The 18,836-nt window shown below is 36.4% G+C and overlaps 1 protein-coding gene and 1 pseudogene across 2 annotated transcripts in view; both read left to right on the forward strand.

Annotated features, from left to right (window-relative positions):
- The window catches only part of KIF5B (kinesin family member 5B), a 43,334-nt gene extending 31,389 nt beyond the window's left edge, over positions 1 to 11,945 (forward strand). The window contains exons 17-26 of one of the 2 annotated variants that reach the window (XM_070601731.1): positions 391 to 508; positions 1,063 to 1,128; positions 1,226 to 1,331; positions 2,165 to 2,266; positions 3,330 to 3,390; positions 3,504 to 3,575; positions 3,724 to 3,828; positions 4,985 to 5,201; positions 5,737 to 5,887; positions 9,487 to 11,945. In XM_070601731.1, the coding sequence (XP_070457832.1) occupies positions 391 to 508; positions 1,063 to 1,128; positions 1,226 to 1,331; positions 2,165 to 2,266; positions 3,330 to 3,390; positions 3,504 to 3,575; positions 3,724 to 3,828; positions 4,985 to 5,201; positions 5,737 to 5,867 (978 nt within the window). In that variant the 3' untranslated portion in view covers positions 5,868 to 5,887; positions 9,487 to 11,945. Of the gene's footprint in view, positions 1 to 390; positions 509 to 1,062; positions 1,129 to 1,221; positions 1,332 to 2,164; positions 2,267 to 3,329; positions 3,391 to 3,503; positions 3,576 to 3,723; positions 3,829 to 4,984; positions 5,202 to 5,736; positions 5,888 to 9,486 lie in introns of both variants that reach the window. The other variant, XM_070601732.1, reaches the window with a different exon arrangement.
- A 4,033-nt stretch (positions 11,946 to 15,978) lies between these two features.
- LOC139080572 (U6 spliceosomal RNA) lies at positions 15,979 to 16,092 on the forward strand (annotated as a pseudogene).
- Positions 16,093 to 18,836: the final 2,744 nt, after the last annotated feature.

Here is an 18,836-nt window from a genome sequence, read left to right on the forward strand (position 1 = left end):
ACTCTGGAAGAATTCTCTGGTGGAGAGAACTGCAGAGCCAGTTTTCTGGCTTTAGCAACTGTGAGTAGATGAGGTCATTAACCAAGACAGGAATTGTAGGAGGGAAGAGGGTAACATCAGATGGAGATAACAGTAAGAATATCTCATTTTAGCCTTCAGTGCCTTATTTTTGGAAGTGTTAAAAACTATACAGCTGACTATTTCATTGATAAAATTCTTTTTCATTGCAAAATCTGGCCCCTGAACGTTTTAGGTTTAAATATCTTCTCCTTTAAATGTATTATGTGTTTAGCTCTATTGATAAAACTTGCTTACTTTCAAATAGTCTTAACAACAAACTGTGTGCGTGAGATTTTTTTCCCCTTCAACTCAGTACGTTTTTCCCAAAAGCATGAAGCCAAAATCAAGTCATTGACTGAATACCTTCAAAATGTGGAGCAAAAGAAGAGACAGCTGGAGGAATCTGTTGATTCCCTCAGTGAAGAACTAGTCCAGCTTCGAGCACAAGGTATTAGCTTCTAATTATTTATGAGTCTCATCTACATTATTTCATTCTTTATGTATAACTGTAGTAAACTGACATTCACACTGGTATAAGATAGTAGGAATATGGATAGCTTGCAATAGTAAACAAATAATATGCCCTTATTGTGGCTTTGAAATATTTTTGAAATTGTTTGAATGTGGAAGTGGCCAATTTGGGAATTTCCCATAAAGTTATGAAGTGGTGTATATACATACATAGACACACAGATCTATATAAATCTTGACATAGGGGACTTTTAGGAAGCAATCTCATTTCCCTACCATTCCCTAATGCCTCTATTCTGAGGTTAGGCTAGGAAAATAAAGGAAACCCTAATATCAACACAAATTAAGTATACTAGTCAACATGTCATTGAGCTTGGAGAACAAGATTTTTACTATGTGGCTTGTGGATAATTTAAAGTCAAGTACTGCTAAGAAACATAGCCCTCATATAAAATGCATTTGCCTCTTGGTTTATATGAAGAATTTTAAGGTTTATTTCATCTCTTCTGTTTTCTTTCCCTACACCAACAGAGAAGGTCCATGAAATGGAAAAGGAGCACTTAAATAAGGTTCAGACTGCAAATGAAGTTAAGGCAAGTTTGATATAACATTGGCTTCTAATGGCTTTAATCCATCCTTACTAATCTTTATTAGTCTGACGTAACATCCTTTTCCCCCTCATACTTTTAGCAAGCCGTTGAACAGCAGATCCAAAGCCACAGAGAAACTCATCAAAAACAAATCAGTAGTTTGAGAGATGAAATTGAGGCGAAAGAAAAACTTATTACTGATCTTCAAGAGTAAGTATACTTTTCTTTTCCTCTAAGATATTAGAAATGAACTCAAAAAGATTGACTCTTTAGACAAGAGGAAATAAGCTATTGATAGATAATATGTCCTATTGGAAACCTGCATTTTTCAGTGAAATTATAATTATTTTTACTTAAAAAATAGAGAACCTTTTCATTTATGAGTATAACATCTAAGTTCCAAGTGGAATTTTTGAAAATTTTTCTTAGGTCTTTGATGTTAACCAATCAGTAAAGGGAAAAAAAATCCCCGTCTTCAACTATTATTGCATGTAGACACCACAGTCTCCTCCAAATCATTTTCTTAAATTCCTTTTTAAAAATATTCTTAACTGAGAAAAACTTTATTGGAAATTGTGAGTTAAAAAAAATTTTTTTTAAGTAGAGATTGTCGTCTTAGTTTATCTAGATGACATTTTCTCCTCTTCCATGTCGTATGCATGTAGCATAAAATTTATAGAAATTGGAAGTCTGCAACTAAATCGTGATTTGATTAGGAAGCAGAGGAGCCTAATAAAAAATGATGACAAAGTTTGTGACACGGGTCTTAAAGTTAATACCCGATGGATTTAGGGACAAGGAATCAGGGAGATGAAAGCTATAGAAGAAGAAAACCATGGTTTCAAACCAAAATATCAAAGTATTGTATGGCTGAAAGTAGCCAGGTCCTCCTCATCGCTCCCTCTGTAGGACAGGATAACAGAGGACGCCTGGGGTATTTGAATGGTGAGATTTAGAATTTAAGAGTTTGAAAAATTTTGACAGACAACTTTCAGAAAGTGATGATGTTGGTATTACATTGTTTTTTTTTTTTCTTTTGTCAGCCAAACTCAGAAAATGATGTTAGAGCAGGAACGTCTGAAAGTAGAACATGAGAAGTTGAAAACTACAGATCAGGAAAAGAGCAGAAAATTACATGAACTTACGTGAGTGAATGTTTTAATTCAAGTTTAAAATTAAAAATTAAATTAGAAGACTGCAGGTATTGCTATCAGATCTATCCAGTGGATACATTTTTCACTTTGTATAGGTTAAAGAGTGTTTTTCTTAAGCCCTCTGAGTTGGTTTGATGTATGCCTAAAATCCTGCATATATTCTCGTACTTCAGTGAAAGCAAGCTCTTCTATTCCAGTGCTCGTCAAGATTCACATTCCTGCTTGTCAACCTACTTCTTGTTTCTCTCTCTGTGCCACCGTATTAGTTCAAGATCCTGCATAAAAATAAACTTAAAACATGACGTTGAGTAATTTAGAAGATTTCAGGATCTGCCACAAAAACTGAATTTTTGTTAAATTTGATCTTGAATAAAAGAACATTATTGTTTTAGCCTTGCCTTTTGAACAGAGGCTTTTACCATTTACTTTTTCCGATTTACTAAGTATAGTGAATACACAGTTTTCTAGACTCTGAGTAGTTAGAAAACTCATGATTTTAATTTTTCACATACCTTGAATTTATGAGAGCTAATTTATAAATGAACTGCTATTGTTAGGATGGACTCACCATCAGGACCAAGTCATAATTGATTTATGAAGATTCTGCTGAATCTCACCCATAATTTTGTTTAGAATAATTTTAATGTAAAATGTGTAAAATGTTTGAGTTTGCAATAATTTATAATCTCTAATTCCCAGTTAACCAGAATTATTTTGGATAAATAGCAGCATGCCATATGTGGCATATTCTAAAATATAAATAAGAACCAATCCATATTCTTTGAATTCTGCCAGATTTTCTCTCTTCCATTTCTATACGAGGAGAAGTTTTTTCCTAATAAACTATAGATTTAGAAGGAGATTATAAGGCACATAAAAATTTCTTTGAAAGACACAACATGGGTACACGTAGTAAAAAATAAATAGCTTTCGTTTATTTGAATTTAAGACTTGATCCTTTCAGATAAAAAATATTTGATTCAATTCTTGTGCTAAATAAAACTAGAATTTTATGGACTCAAAGTTGAAAATGTATGTATATTCTACTCTTTAGGGTTATGCAAGATAGACGAGAACAAGCAAGACAAGACTTGAAGGGTTTGGAGGAGACAGTGGTAAGAAAACTTGAAACTAAATAGGATTGGGGAATATTGAATGGGTTTTTTCCCCTTGGTTATACTAAATTTGAAGTCTGAATTTTAAAAAATACTGCACCTCTTAATTCAAGGCAAAAGAACTTCAGACTTTACACAACCTGCGGAAGCTCTTTGTTCAGGACCTGGCCACCAGAGTTAAAAAGGTAAGAAAGCTATGCTGAGGTGAGTGTTTCTATAAATGGTGCTCTCTCTGTTTAATTAATTGGACATTGTCATAATGTATGTGTAGTTAGGCTTAGGGTTTTTTGGTCATTAAATTTTTCGCAGTATTCATAAACCTTCTTTTCTTAGAGTGCCGAAATTGATTCTGATGACACTGGAGGCAGTGCTGCTCAAAAGCAAAAAATCTCCTTTCTTGAAAATAATCTTGAACAACTCACTAAAGTGCACAAACAGGTAATAAAAAGTATATTTTGTGGTAGCTACAGCATTGTAAGAATGAAAAATTGAGTCCTGGCAAGTATTTGAATCTTTCAGAGTCCTAAGGAATTTTCATACCTTTACCCATTCCATTATTTTATCAAGCGATGATATAAAGAAACCACTAGCAATTTTTAAGGGAGATTATATGTATGTATTTTTTTCCTCTTTTTCTCCCCCAAAACACCCAGTACATAGTTGTATATTGTAGTTGTAGGTCCTTCAAGTTGTGGTATGTGGGGCACCACCTCAGCATAGCTTGATGAGCAGTGCCGTGTCCACGCCCAGGATCCAAACCGGCGAAACCCTGGGCATGCAAACTTAGCCACAGGGCCAGCCCCAGGAAATTATATTTTTAACAACCCTTTTATCCATAGAGGCCAATGAAAACATGTATTCTTTCCTATTTCCTTTCTAGGATTTCAGATCTGTCAGTTTTGTTAATTTATTTATGGTAATTTTAAAATCTCTTGTAGACAAGTCTTGCAGTTAAAATACAATTTTTTAATGTCTTTTTACATTTAATGCCTTGAGGGTGAAATATATCATGAGACAGTTCATATTTTTTTTTTGAAAGAAATGCTTATTATGGATTTTTTGGCTTATTTTTTATAATGGCTTGGTAAATGACTGACTTATTTAAAAAATTCCATGGCGCACTCAGTTGATATCTTTGTTATTGTAAACCTGATACTTGTACTACAGTAAAGTTAAAGAAATTTTAGACTTTATTGCTTTCAACACTTACTAAGGGGCTTGCTAAATTTTTGTTTACTGTGGGTCTTACTGGGTCTAAAACCTAAAAGTATATGCATTTCCACTAGATTAGTGTCTTACTGAAGAGACATAACACTGTGTTATGACTTGTTGTTGCCTAGTAGAGGGAAAGAACAATCTCCTCCCCACCAAAAAAATTTTTTAATGAAACTGTATCTTTGTGAGAAATATATATGTGTGTGACATATATGGATGTATATATTCCTTGCATGTTGCTGCCTAAATTAAATTAGCTAAATGGAAAACATTGATATAAATATAGTTTTACTTTTCTAAAGAAAAATTATAACGTGTTGATACTTTCTCAAATCGTCTTGTTAAAGCCAGAATCCTTATTTTCTTCATGTACCTGTAGTTGGTACGTGATAATGCAGATCTTCGCTGTGAACTTCCTAAGTTGGAAAAGCGACTTAGAGCTACAGCTGAGAGAGTGAAAGCTTTGGAGTCAGCACTAAAAGAAGCCAAAGAAAATGCATCTCGTGATCGCAAACGCTATCAGCAAGAAGTAGATCGTATAAAGGAAGCAGTCAGGTCAAAAAATATGGCCAGAAGAGGACATTCTGCACAAATTGGTTAGTAGAACACATTAAAATCTTTAAACCTTGCTCAATTTGAGTGTTTTCATTTACCTGAAAACATGATCTGATTCATTTTCTGTTGTCGTGGTGGTAGTATTTGTCTGTTTTTATTTTCTAACTTACCAAAGAGCATGTGGCGTTGTTAGGGTAAGAACGAAGTTGAAGAATAACCACAGTAACAGGACAAGAAGATAAATAAGTAAGAATGGTCAGGGGTAGGAGAAACTATATAGAGCAATGTTATTAAAGCAAAGAGAGAATTGCAAGAAAATAAGTCATCAGCAATATTTCATATTTTGGAGTAATCATTGATACACAGTAGGATTTTTAAGAGGTTAAGGATTGTATAGATCCTGGAAAAAAGGATGTAACTGAGAAGAAAAAGATAAAGGAATTTGCTGAGCAACACAAAGGCAAAGAAAAGCAAAACGTTTGGGAATTTGTTGTGAATAAAAGAGAGAGACCTAAAAAGTCATTACAATCATGTGTTAAGATTTATTCTAAAGTCAGTTTTTATTTTTCATATTAGCTAAACCTATTCGTCCTGGGCAACATCCAGCAGCTTCTCCAACTCATCCAAGTGCAATTCGTGGAGGAGGCGCATTTGTCCAGAACAGCCAGCCAGTGACAGTACGAGGTGGAGGAGGCAAACAAGTGTAAGCCTCACACATTGGCCACAGGTTTGTAGTTTATGTCTGACTTTTGATCATAACTATAAATGGAAAGGTTTAGCCATTATTTGCTGAACACTTCTTTGGATTCTCACATCAGTGTTAATGAGTCTCTTTCTTTTTTCCTTTGTTTCTTTTCTTTTCTTTCTTTCTTTTTTTTTTTGGTGAGGAAGATTGGCCCTGAGCTAACACCTATTGCCAGTCCTCATCTTTTTGCTTGAGGAAGATTGGCCCTGGGCTAACATCTATACCAGTCTTCCTCTATTTTGTATGTGTGATGCAGCCACAGCATAGCTTGATGAGCGGTGTGTAGGTCCACACCTGGGATCCAAACCTGTGACCCCTGGGCCACCAAAGCGGAGCACATGAACTTAACCACTATACCACTGGGCAAGCCCCATGATTTTCTTTTTTTTTTTTTTTTTTTTGTAATGCACGTAATTATGAAAGTAACTTGGCACAATTTCTTATCTTTTTTTCATAGTTCAGATCATCCTATATATTCAAATTTGTGTTTATATTGTTTTTAACCTAATATTGGATCATTTTTAAAAGCTCTTCGTTTTCTAATGGGTATACCATGGTTTGTAAGTTAGTTTTTTCCAAAATTGAAATTTCCATATATGAAGTTTGAAGTGCGAAACATCTTTTTATACCCCTTGCTTTTTAGATTATTTCCAGAAAATTCCCAGAAGTGGAATTACAAGAAAATGTGAACATTTTTTAAGGCTCTTGATACATGTTAACATACTGCTCTCCAAAAAAACTATACCAAATTGGATACAGTGCATTTTGTTGCGTCTTTCCCAGCGCCAAGTATTAATAGTGTTTAAGCTTCTAATGGGTGAAAGTAGGCATCTCATTGATTTATTAATGAAGTTGGGTAGTTTTTTCATATATTGGTCCACTTATATTTCCTTTTTTTTTATGAGTTATTTCTGTGTCCTTTTTCATTTGCCTGTCCTGAGTGACTTTTCTAACAGATTTATGAGTTCTTTTATTTATTTTTAATTATACAAGTAATATCTGTTCATTGTAGGGAGATAAAGAATATCACAAAGTAGAAGATAAATATCCTCCAGAGATACCACCCAATATATTGTGTGTATCTTTCTAGAGCACTCTTTACATATTATAACTTCTAAATTAAAAAGTTTAAACTGTTATAAATATTCCAGCAACATACTACCCTATTCTACTCCATGTGCTCCTTTGTAGCCTGCTTTGTTAACTGAGCAATATAGCCTGGACATTTTCTTCTCCAACATGATTGGTTAGTTAATAGCTGCCTATTGTTTCATCATATGGCAGGAACTCATATTTTAATTTTTTTAGGAAGTCTCAGATGTGTTTGTAGGTGCATTGGAAACTAAAAATACTAGATAATTATGGTATGGTTAACTGTTGTTTCTGACAAATACTAAAGCCAGTTGATTTTACTGTTGTTTTTACTTTGATCTGTTTTTACTTTGCATTTTGTATAATGTTGGCTCTCAATTTGAGTAGAGAATTAAGTAGTAGTCTTGAGAATTCACATTTCCAACAATTTAAAATATTTTTTGTCCACACAGTGTGGGATTTAAGAGAGTGATATAGTGCAAAGAGCATGGGCTGTGGAGTTCTAAGAGTCTGGGCTTTTCTGCTTTTATGAACTTGAGCAAGTTACTTTTTTATATTTAATTAATATGTTATATATATATTTAATTATATTTATTTATATATAATAATTAAGTATAATTAATTATATTTAATTAATTATAATTAATTTCTCATTTTGACTGCTTTTAAAATTCTTTAGCGTAAAAGTAAATTATGGATTCATGACCTATTTAATGTATCTCTAACACATAATTTTTTTCTTCATAGCCACAATAATTTCACACCTAATAAAATACTTTTAATATTATCTAATACCAATCCATATTCAGATTTCTCCAATTTTTTTTAAGTCGTTTACAGCTGATTTCTCTCAACCAGGGTACAATCCAGGACCACTGTTTGCATTTGGTTATATCCCTTAAGTCACTTTTGAAAATCTAGAGTAGCCCCCCTTTGTAATGACATTGACTTACTGAAGAGACTAGGCCAGTTGTCTTGAGCATATGGTGCCTTCTGGATGTGTTTTGAGTATTTCTATGTGTAGTTGCCTTGTTGCTCTATTCCCTGTATGTTGAAAGCATTCATGAAACTTAGTGTAAACATTTTTAACAAGACTGACATGGTAGGTAGTATGTGCTTAATATTGTGACAGGTCAGTTGACATACAATAGCTAGTTTTCCTGCCAGTTAAAGATGGCCTCTCTTTTTCCCCCTTTGGAGTAGTAACTTTTTGAGTCCTTTTTATTAGTTAAATGAAAGTCATTCTTGAAAAATACGGAAGTTACAATACAAAAGAAATACACAAGTCGTTAGCTAGTACAGAGTGAGGTTCATTAGATGCAGGTTGCTTTTCCTCTGGACGTGGAAGGTGGAGAAGGAGATTTTCAGAGCATAAATATAGATACAGATAAAAGTTTATCCTTTTTGGATATTGTTCTCTCAGTAAAACTCATATGTAAACTTTGAACACATATCTGGATTACAAAGAGGATAGACCATGGCCTTTGTTAAATATAGCTAGGTTTTAGCTTGAAAGTAAAATGCTGATCCCAGTGTAATGACAGCAGTTTAGCACATGAGGGAGATAGCTAGACTAGGTTTTCAAGACTTGAAGTCATTATAAAAGTGTAGTTGTTTACAGGTTTGCTTTATCACTGATCCAAAGGATAGTTGGTTCTTAATTTTTTAAACTCTTGTATTACTCTTAAACCACGATTGAGGCGTGTATGATCTACTTAAGTGATAAATTGTTGAAAAATTAAATATTTTGTAGAGAAATTTTTAAATTATTTTTTAATTATTAAGAAAAACATTTCAAAACTGATGGTTCGTTTTTTCGAAAAGATGACAGTGTATTAATAATACTGATACCTTTAGTACCCAGTTTTACATGGCTGGTCTTCTGCCTTGCATAATACTTTGAACAGGGTGAGTTTTTCTAAACCCATAGGTAACTAGGCAGTTTAATACAAGCATGCCTCCAGGTAACAACTGCCTAAATTGTTTCACTGTCACTTTGCCTACCGTACGTACCTCTCGTTTATCCCTGTTCCTCCACTCCTCTCCTCCTCTATCCTTCCTGCTACCCCCGAGCTCCCAGGTATGTAACATTGCTAGTTAGTGATCTTTGGTTTAGGAATGTCACTGACACTGTTTGCTGGCTTCCATTTTATTAACCATCTTTTTCTTTTATAAAAAAATATAATTCATACATCAGCTCACTTGTCACTCTTTTGAGGAGTGTAAAAAATGCAGGGCTGACCTCTTTTTAAACATTGTACTGCTCAAAATCAGCTCTGCTTACAAGATGAATAAAAAGAGAAGAAATCAAATCATTTAATGGTGCCATCTTTTTAGTTTGGGGGAAAGTGGTCAAAGCTGTTGGCTAAAATGTTTTTTAAACTATTGGTCTGCTTTATTTACCTTTTTGCTTCTTTTCATGATTGTCTCAAACACGTTTTGTTTTATAAGTAAAAATATTTTCTGTCTATGCTTTCTCTCATTTTCAGGTGTTGAAAGTAACTGAAGTATGAAGAGGACATACTATCTAGCAGGGTCATTCAGTGACTGTAACCTCTACCCCCTGGGAATTGTAGAATTATAACTTTTTTTTAATGTATAAATTCTCCCTGGCCTGTACAGCTCTTTCCTACCCACTCTTCTTGTAAACTCTGCTGCTTCCCAACACAACTAGCGTGCAATTTTGGCGTCTTAGGAGGGGAAAATGACAGTTTACAACTGTGGCCCTATTTATTACACAGTTTGTCTTCATGTCTTAAATTTAGTCTTCACTGTGCCAAGCTAACTGTATCGTATAGGATTGTGCTTTTTGTACTTGTTCTTTGTGTGTATGTTTTTTAAAATCTCAGTTTAAATTACCTAGCTGCTACAGCTTCTTGTTTTTCTTATTAAAATGTCTTCCTTATTTTAGAAAAAATGGAACATTTAGATTAAATGTCTTAAAATTTACCACTTACAACACTACATGCCCACAAAATATATCAGGTTAGTACTGTACTTTAAAATCCCTTGAAATGATTTCAAAGTGAAAATTACTTGCATCATCTCTGAAGTTTGCTTCTGAAAACTACGGTTTGAGCACTGAAACCTTAAAACTGCCTAAGTGGGCATTTCGAGACTGAGCAAGGCTACTTAATTGTTATCTCATGAAATGCCTGTTGCTGTATTTTCTTGAATAGAAATGTTTTACAATTTCAAAAGCAAATCTCAGTTTAAGAAAGAGAGTTTGGAAAAGGAGTTGTGTTTCTCTGCTTCCCAATCCTGTAATCAACATAGCTCGATGGAGTGAAAATACCCTGCTTCGTTCTGGTGAGCCTGCTAGTTAATATGAGAATTGGACAGATACTAATTTGTCATCTTAATATAGTGAGATGAGTTAAGATATTATGGGATTAAACATGATTTTATACTGTTAGTACTATATTAGTTGAATTATAGACTATGGAAATTGAGAAAATGTGGAAGAACAGGACAAATATATAGTGAATTTATCAATATGCAGGTAAATTTTGGTCTGAAATCCCGGAGGTGTTTTTAACCTGCTACACTAAGTCATACACTATAATTTATTTCTCATTTAGTCTAGACATAGTAAATGGTTTGCAAGTCACTAATAATCCTCAAAATTACTTTGTTGGCTGTAGCCCATAATTTTGTAATTAGTACTAAGTGTATCTGTTTTTGCCACTTCTTCCTCAGATGATTAAACTTAGTCAACAGTTTATTTTAGGGAGATATAAAACTAATAGGGAAAGATTTCAATATTTGCTTCATCAATGGGGGGTGACTGCAACTGTCTTAGCAGAAATTTGCGGAGATTGGGGATATAAGGTTGAAACTTAGAAAGTTCTGTCTTAGGATCTGGCTGGCAGAATTAACTTTTTGAAGAAGTTTTATACACAGATATTTGTATTAAATTTGGAGCCATAGTCAGAAGACTCAGATCATAATTGGCTTATTTTTCTATTTCCTTAACTATTGTAATTTCCACTTTTATAATAATTTTCATTTAAAAGATGAATTTATTTATTTATTTTTTTAACAGTCAAAAATCCTTGCTGTTGTAGTCTGCAACCTTTAAAATGATTGTGTTGCTTTTAAGATTGATCAAAAGAAACAGTCCATAAACTGAGGTGAAACTTTGGTGCAGCAAGATTGAAGTAATGCAGTTGACTAAAAAGGAAAGTGCTACAGCCTGTTTATGACACTTTTCTAAGTGGAGAAATATTTGGCTGCATTCACACAGACATTTGTATTTTGTTTTCAAATGAAAACTTGCTTCTTTGGCAATATTCATAAATGAGGCAGAATTTTTTTTCTCTTTTGTCTGAATATGGTAATTCATTCTTGTAAGATGTATCACGGGTATTGGTGCTGTGTAACAATGAATGGTTCAGAATACACAATGTTAGGTTTTTCAAAATATCTCGGTGGTTCTTTTCTATTTATAATTTCAAACTTTCAAAAAGTGTACAAAGAATTTCATAAATTTGTTTTCTGTGAACTGCTCTTTTTGCTATGGTAGGTCATTAAACACAGCATTTACTCTTATAAATGAAAATTTCTGATCATCTAGAACGTTGACACTTACTTCAATTTGCAGTGTCTTTTTTTGGACTGACTATATTAACGTTCCTCTGAATGGTATTGATAAATGGTTCAGAAGAGAAACTCAGTGAAATAAAAGAGTAATATTTATTCATGGTGATCAATTAAGTTATTTTCCTAACTTAAGAAAACTACTGTGCGTAACTCTCAGTTTGACATGAGGTGATAGAAAGAGCCTGAGTCTACCTGTGGAACATGTCGGTGCATTTTCAGTGCTTGAAGATACAGTCAAAGATAATTGGTTTGGGAAGACGCCATATAATTTTAAGTTTTAAGTTAACCTGCATGCTGTAAATGTGTTTTATGTTTAAATAAAAAGGAAAATTTTTTTGAAATGTAATGACTTTCTTAAATCTTATTCAGTGGAGCATTAGGTTGATGTATATGACTAAGTGGCCTTCTGTCTTGACAGAATAGCGACCAATGTGTCATTATATTCGTATTTTTTTCTAATACATTGGCTACTCTTTGGACAGCAGGTGTTAGTTAGATGTGTAGGCTGAAGAATTAAGAGCTGGAAGTCAATTCTCAATGTCCCCATGTCACTTTAGTCTACATAGTTGGGTTCAGTTGAGCCTGATTGTTTTATTAACCAGTATAAGAAATGTTACTTTGGCTTCCCTAATGGTCATTCAGGGCTAGCTGGAAAAAACAAAGGAAAGACTATTCCTAAATTCTGGTGGTGATTGGCTTTTCATCTTTTAAAATTATTTATTAATGGAAATTTTTAATCATATATAAAAGAGTAAATAATGAACCTCCAAGTTCCTATCACTCAGTTTTTACAATTGTCAAGAATTAACAACTCATGGCTAATCTTGTTTCATCCATAACCTCATTCATGCATTATCCCCCCCCCCCCGTATTATTTTGAAGCAATTCCAGACCTATGCTTTTATCCATAAATATTTCATTACGCGTTTTTAAATACACACTCCTTAAAACACACACCAAATACCATTATCACACCAAAAAAATTAATTTCCTAAGCAAAATTTTAATTTTGGTGAACAGTTTTATTTGAATCAAGATCCAATTAAAAGAGGCTGGCCCTGTGGCCGAGTGGTTGAGTTCATGTACTCCGCTTCGGCAGCCCAGGGTTTCACCAGTTCAAATCCTGGGCTCGGGCATGGCACGACGCGTCAAGCCATGCTGAGGTGGCATCCCACATGCCACAACTAGAAGGACCCACAACTGAAAATACACAACTATGTACCAGGGGGCTTTGGGGAGAAAAAGGAAAAATAAGATCTTTGCAAAAAAACAATCCAATTAAAATTCATACATTGCAAGCCAGCCCTGGTGCCTAGTGGCTAAAGTTCGGCACTGGCCGCTCCAGCAGCCTGGGATCACTTCCTGGTTGTGGAACCACACCACCCGTCTCTGGTGATGGTGGCTCAAATAGAAGAACTAGAACAACTTGAAACTAGGGTATACAACTGGGGCTTTGGGGAGGGGGAAAAAGGGAAGATTGGCAACTGGTGTTAGCTCAGGGTGAATCTCCTTACAAAAAAATTTAATATATTGCAATAGAGTCCCCTTTCATCTCTTTCTCATTTTTTTCCCTGCAGTTAGTTTATGAAGAAAACAGGTTATTTGTCCTGTTGAATTTCCCAGATTTTGCTGATTGTGTCCTTTTGATATTATTTAACATATTCTTCTGTCCTTTGTACTTTCTTTAAATTTGTTTGGGATCCACAGACTTAATCAGATTCAGAGTTTTGTTTTGTTGGTGAGAGGCAGTATTACGTCATAGTGGTGATATTCTTCCATCAGGTGGCACATCATGTCTGGTTGTCTCTTTTTGGCTTATTAGCCAGCACTGATAATCAGTGCCTAGATCCATCACTTTATTAGGGGTTACTGAATGCCGATTTTCTAGTTCTGTCATTCCTTCATTTGTTAGCTGCAGTAGAGAAACTTGTCCTCGTCTACTATTTGGTTACCTAGTGGTGTAGTTCTATAGGAAAAATGATAAATGCGTGATTCTTTCCCTTTATTTGCAAGTTTCAAATAATGAGTTGCTTCACTACTGTCTTCTAGTGGTGACCAGTGAGTTGTGTGTTTTACTCCTTTTTTAAATTTTTTATTATTTGGTTATTATCTTTTAAGTGTGCTCTGTGGCCACTTCTTTGACCAGCAAGTGGGCTCCCAAAGTCCTCACTCCCCCTGTGAGCCTGCCCACCAGCTTCACAGAGGGGCGCATTTCCTGCCCACCTGCACTCTGAAGGGCTCTGCCAGCCTTGGCCCACTTGTACCCCAGTGAGGTGTCTCCTTCCCAGTCCCAGCCATGGTTCCCTGCTTGCCAACCTCACCTTGACTGCCACAGAGGGATGCCTCCTGCTTGCCCAGCAACTGTGCCCAGCTCTGGCCCGGGAAACCTAGCAAACTTCTCTGCCATCCAGTGGGCTGCAACCACACATTTGCCAACAAGATCTGAATCCCAGACATCGGGAGGGGACCCCTGCCACATTTCTTCCTTCGTTGTGTACTCTCTTTGTCCTCAAGTATTCTTTAAAGTTCTTTGTACCCATTTGTAGTTAATCCTTTGGACCCTGACTGATGCAGAGGGTAATATCAAAGTCTATAACCAGAATATTTAGAACCTCGGCTCTTGTCCCCTTACTTGGCTACCTGAATGCTGGCAGCCAGGCTTATGCTCTCCAGCCAGGAGATTAGAAGATTCTTCCCTGAAAAACTTGACAGCTGATGGGTGTGCCCATGGAAGCAGTATGGTTACAGAAGTGCCACAGTCAACAAGTCCTACTCAGATCAACCTTCTGCTTCAAGTCGGCTTCTTCGTGTCCCCATCTTGAATATGTGTAGACAGCCAAGGGTCACCAGGCATTTGAGGAAAGCCTTTAAGATAAAAGGATCAAAATAAACAAACAGAAAAAAAGCAAAATGATAATACAGAGGGAAGTGGGACCATGAAGGAAGGAGAAAACGTTTTAAAGAACTACCACAAATATCCTCAGCTTTTGAGATAGTAAAAAACTTTGTCTCCACTGAAAACAAGGGGCCGTAAGAAAGATCAGAAAACAAAAAAAAGTCTTGAAAATAAAAACTCAATAGAAGGGTTAGATGATGAAGAAATTGCCAACAAAGTGGTACCAAAAAAAACCCTGGAAAATAGGAAAGAAAAAGTAATTAGAAGACTGGAGCAAACGGCCTCAGATCTGAATAATAAGCATCCCATAGAAAGCAGAGGAAATCACCAATGAAATAATTCAGGAAAATTTAACAAGGCCGTCAGTTTCCAACGCCCAGCACAATGGATAAAAATAGACCCACACGAAGGTACATCACTGAAATTTCAGTACAAAGAAGACCAGAAACAGATTTTGCACAAAGGATTGAGAATCTGAATGAATCAAACAACACTAGAAAAAAGAAGAAAATGGATCAATACCTTCAAAATTCAGAGGGAAAATTATCTCCAACCTCAATTGGTGTAAAAGTAGGTAAAATAAAAAGGTTTCCAGACATGCAAGTTCTCAAAAACTTTACTTCTTATGCACACGTTATTGGGAAGCTGTTGCTCAACCAAGATCAGGGATTAAACTAAAGAAGTGGGACATACAAAAGAAGGCTCCAACAAAAGAGGGGAGTCACCAAGGGGACCACATAAAGAGCCACCAGTCCAGATGGGAGCCGGGCCATCAGAGGCCACCAGAGAGATGTTTCCAAGACAAAACAGACAGAGGAACTGATGTGTCTGAAGATTTTGAGACGAGGTTTATATAACCAAGGAGTTTGGGGTTGACTAAATGACTAGTACATAGAACACTAAGAAAAAAGTCACTGATTCAAAAAAAAGAATCCTGTAATAAGAAAGGAAAAGTCGCCATAGTCTATTACATAGCTCAGGTGCGATTGGCATATTTCATTGTCATAGTAAACATGGATTATTAATCGTGATGCGACCTTACTGAGAGCAAGAGGGATTGGGGGTGTGTCTGTGTGTCGATGGTGAAAGAGTGCTCAATCCTTCTGTAGTGACAAGGCCACAGATAATGCTTCAACGTGAATAATTGAGAAGTAGCAGAGATTCGAGGATGAAAAATAAAGAACGTGGATGTTCTGGAGAGTAGGAAAGAGGTGAAGTGGGGCAGGAGAACCACTGTTTTTCGACACAAGTTTTCTAGATCATGTTTGACTTTTCAGGGCTCAGCTTTGTTCTGTCGGCGAGCGGCTCGCCTTTGAAGATGGCTTTGGATGTTGGTCCCAGGTTCTTGCTCTAACCCTAGAATTCAGCTTGCTCATTTGTAGATCCAAGAATGGTCATTTGAAAACCTCAAGGTGACTCTTAGGTGCCTTGTTGCTCTGTAATTCTGTGATGCTGAGCAATCTTTTCTAGAGTTATAACATTGGTTCTCACTTGGGCAGCACATATGCTAAAGATCGGGATGACACAGAGAAGATTAACATGACATGTTAATCTGTGCAAGGATGACATGCAAATTTGTGAAGCATTCCATATTTTTAAGTAAAATGTTTCTCTGAGTTCAAAATATATATTATACATATTTGTATATATAGAATATATACAGTAATTATATATAATTATATATAATATTCTCTATATATTTGTATGTATATATATATATATAAAACATCTGAAGCTCTTTTTTGTTAAAGATGGCACCTAAGCTAACACCTGTTGCCAATCTTTTTTTCTTCTTCTCCCCAAAGTCCCCCAGTACATAGTTGTATATTCTAGTTGCAGGTCCTGGTTGTGCTTTGTGGGACACCGCCTCCGCATGGCTTGATGAGCAGGGCCGTGTCCATGCCCAGGATCCAAACCTGCGAAACCCAGGGCCACCAAAGTGGAGCACACGAACTTAACCACTCAGCCGTGGGCTGGCCTCAGAAGTGTTTATTTTAAATTAAGCCTTCATGATTACTGACTTTATGTGAAAACAAACCCACATGGTCTCTCAAACTGAAGTAAACAGCTATTAAAAATACTTCTTTTGCACAACCAGAAGGACCTACAACTATGTACCAGGGGCTTTGGGGAGAAGAAGAAGAAGGAAAAAAAAGAATATTGGCAACAGATGTTAGCTCAGTTGCCAATCTTTCAAAAAAAAAAAGTACTTCTTCATTAAATGAATGCTTCCAAATTTTGAAGATCTAGAAGTGGTTTTTTAAAAATTGTGGCAAAATAAACAAATTAAAATTTACCATCTTAACCTTTTTTTTTTCTTTTGGTGTGGAAGATTGTCACTGAGCTAACATCTGTGCTAATCTTCCTCTATTTTGTGTGTGGGATGCCACCGCAGCATGGCTTAATGATCCAAACCCATGAACCCTGGGCCACCAAAGTAGAGCATACAAACTGCCACCAGGCTGGCCCCAGTCTTAACCGTTTTTGAGCGCACGGTTCAGTAGTGTTGGAAGAGAAGTGATTTTTAAAATAAACACAGAAGTTAGCTCAAGACTGGAAGTATTTGTGTCATGATCTACATCAAAATATTTAATGTTTTTGACTTCATATTAGCTTACCAGAATAATGTTAACATAATAACTTTGAAATGTTTCCACTGTAAGTAAAATCAGAACCTATGCAACTATTTAAAATATTCAAGAAATCAACTCACTTTTCACCCACTTAGCAGTTGAGAGCCATTTGACATGAAAGATACAGTAGTGTAACTAAATCTAAGCAATCCCAAATAAACGCCCATTGTTTCTCAAGAGAGAGACAAGACAGCACCAGTCTGAGCTACAGAAACTCCCACACTCACATCTTGCATATGTTATTTTCTTGCTGAATAAAAAGTTAGGCACACAGCTTTTCTATACAATAACTGGAATTGTGCACAGTCCCCCTCCACGCTGCTCTGAAAATGAACTTGTGTTTTATGCAGATGCAGACAAATTTGAAAGAACAAAAGGCACACATTTTCAGGCTGAGAACATCCAACTGAAAATGTGAAGCGGATTTTTCCTCCGCTAGACAGGAGACTGAGTGGAAGCCTTTTGCAGCACACAGTTAGAGGCGGACCTGAGCTCTTCCTGTTGCTCCCTCTTTGAAGGTGGCTGTCCACTGGCAAAGTCCTTCCTAAACGCTCCTGTCAAGGGTCCCGACATGGCCTATCTCCCGGAGTAAATAGGAAGAAGTCAACACCTCTTTCTGGCCTCCTCTGGTCCAGTATGAGTGATGAGGACCAACTTCTTCCCGCACCCACCATTGTAGTACCTTGCTCATTTTAAGGTCTGAGCCACCTGCTAGAGGGCTGGGCCCACAGAGATCTGATGGGCCAGGGAAACTGCCACAGCCGCTTGAACAGAACTTTTACAGCAGGGGAAGCCTGGAGACCCACTCAGGAGGGCTGATGAAAAGATGCTTGGTTATTAAGGAACGTTGAGGTCCAGATCCCTGAGCCTGAACACAGAGGCAACCAGCAAAGACCCTTCCTACCCCACCCCCAGCACACGCCCCAGAAGGCCAGGCTCCCTGATCCCTGACAACAGCTCCACTGAGAACTCAGACGCCACCAAACTCCGTGCGTCTTCCATGGCTGCCGTCATCGGTTCTGGCCCAGCATGATCACACCTCAACTCTGCTCCATAGTTACCCTCGCCACTTTCCCCGTCATCCATCCCTTCACTCCCTTATTCATCTCTTCAACACTGATGTCCCATTGCTTTTCTGGCAATTCATGCTTTTTCACATGGACCCTCATGCATTAAACTATTATCTATAAACTGATATATCCAAAATCTGCTTTTCCATCCTTATTCTCTCCCATCAATTTCTAACTCATATATCCAACTGCATGTAAGCCATATCCACTTGAAAGGCCTACAGGCACCTGCAATAAAACACGTCCAAAAGGGAACGAAAAAGAATGAACATTTTGTATAAATAAAATCCACAATATCTTACTTGAAACCCTTGAGACAAATGTTTTATGGAATTTTGAGTTCTTTAGGATTTAGAAAAGATGATAGTATATAAATAACACTACCAGTCAGGTCTAGGCCTTATAATCAAACACAGTTTTTTTTCTTCAGCAAAATGTACCACTCTTCATATTAAGTGGAATATACGAAGGCTAAAGGTGCAGACCTACACACTGCTCATCAAGCCATGCAGTGGCGGTGTCCCACATACAAAATAGAGGAAGATTGGCACAGATGTTAGCCCAGGGCCAGTCTTCCTCAAGCAAAAGGAGAAAGATTGGCAACAGATTGGCTGAGGGCCAATCTTCCTCACACACAA

This window comes from Equus przewalskii, chromosome 30 (assembly GCF_037783145.1).
Source record: "Equus przewalskii isolate Varuska chromosome 30, EquPr2, whole genome shotgun sequence".
NCBI lineage: Eukaryota > Metazoa > Chordata > Mammalia > Perissodactyla > Equidae > Equus > Equus przewalskii.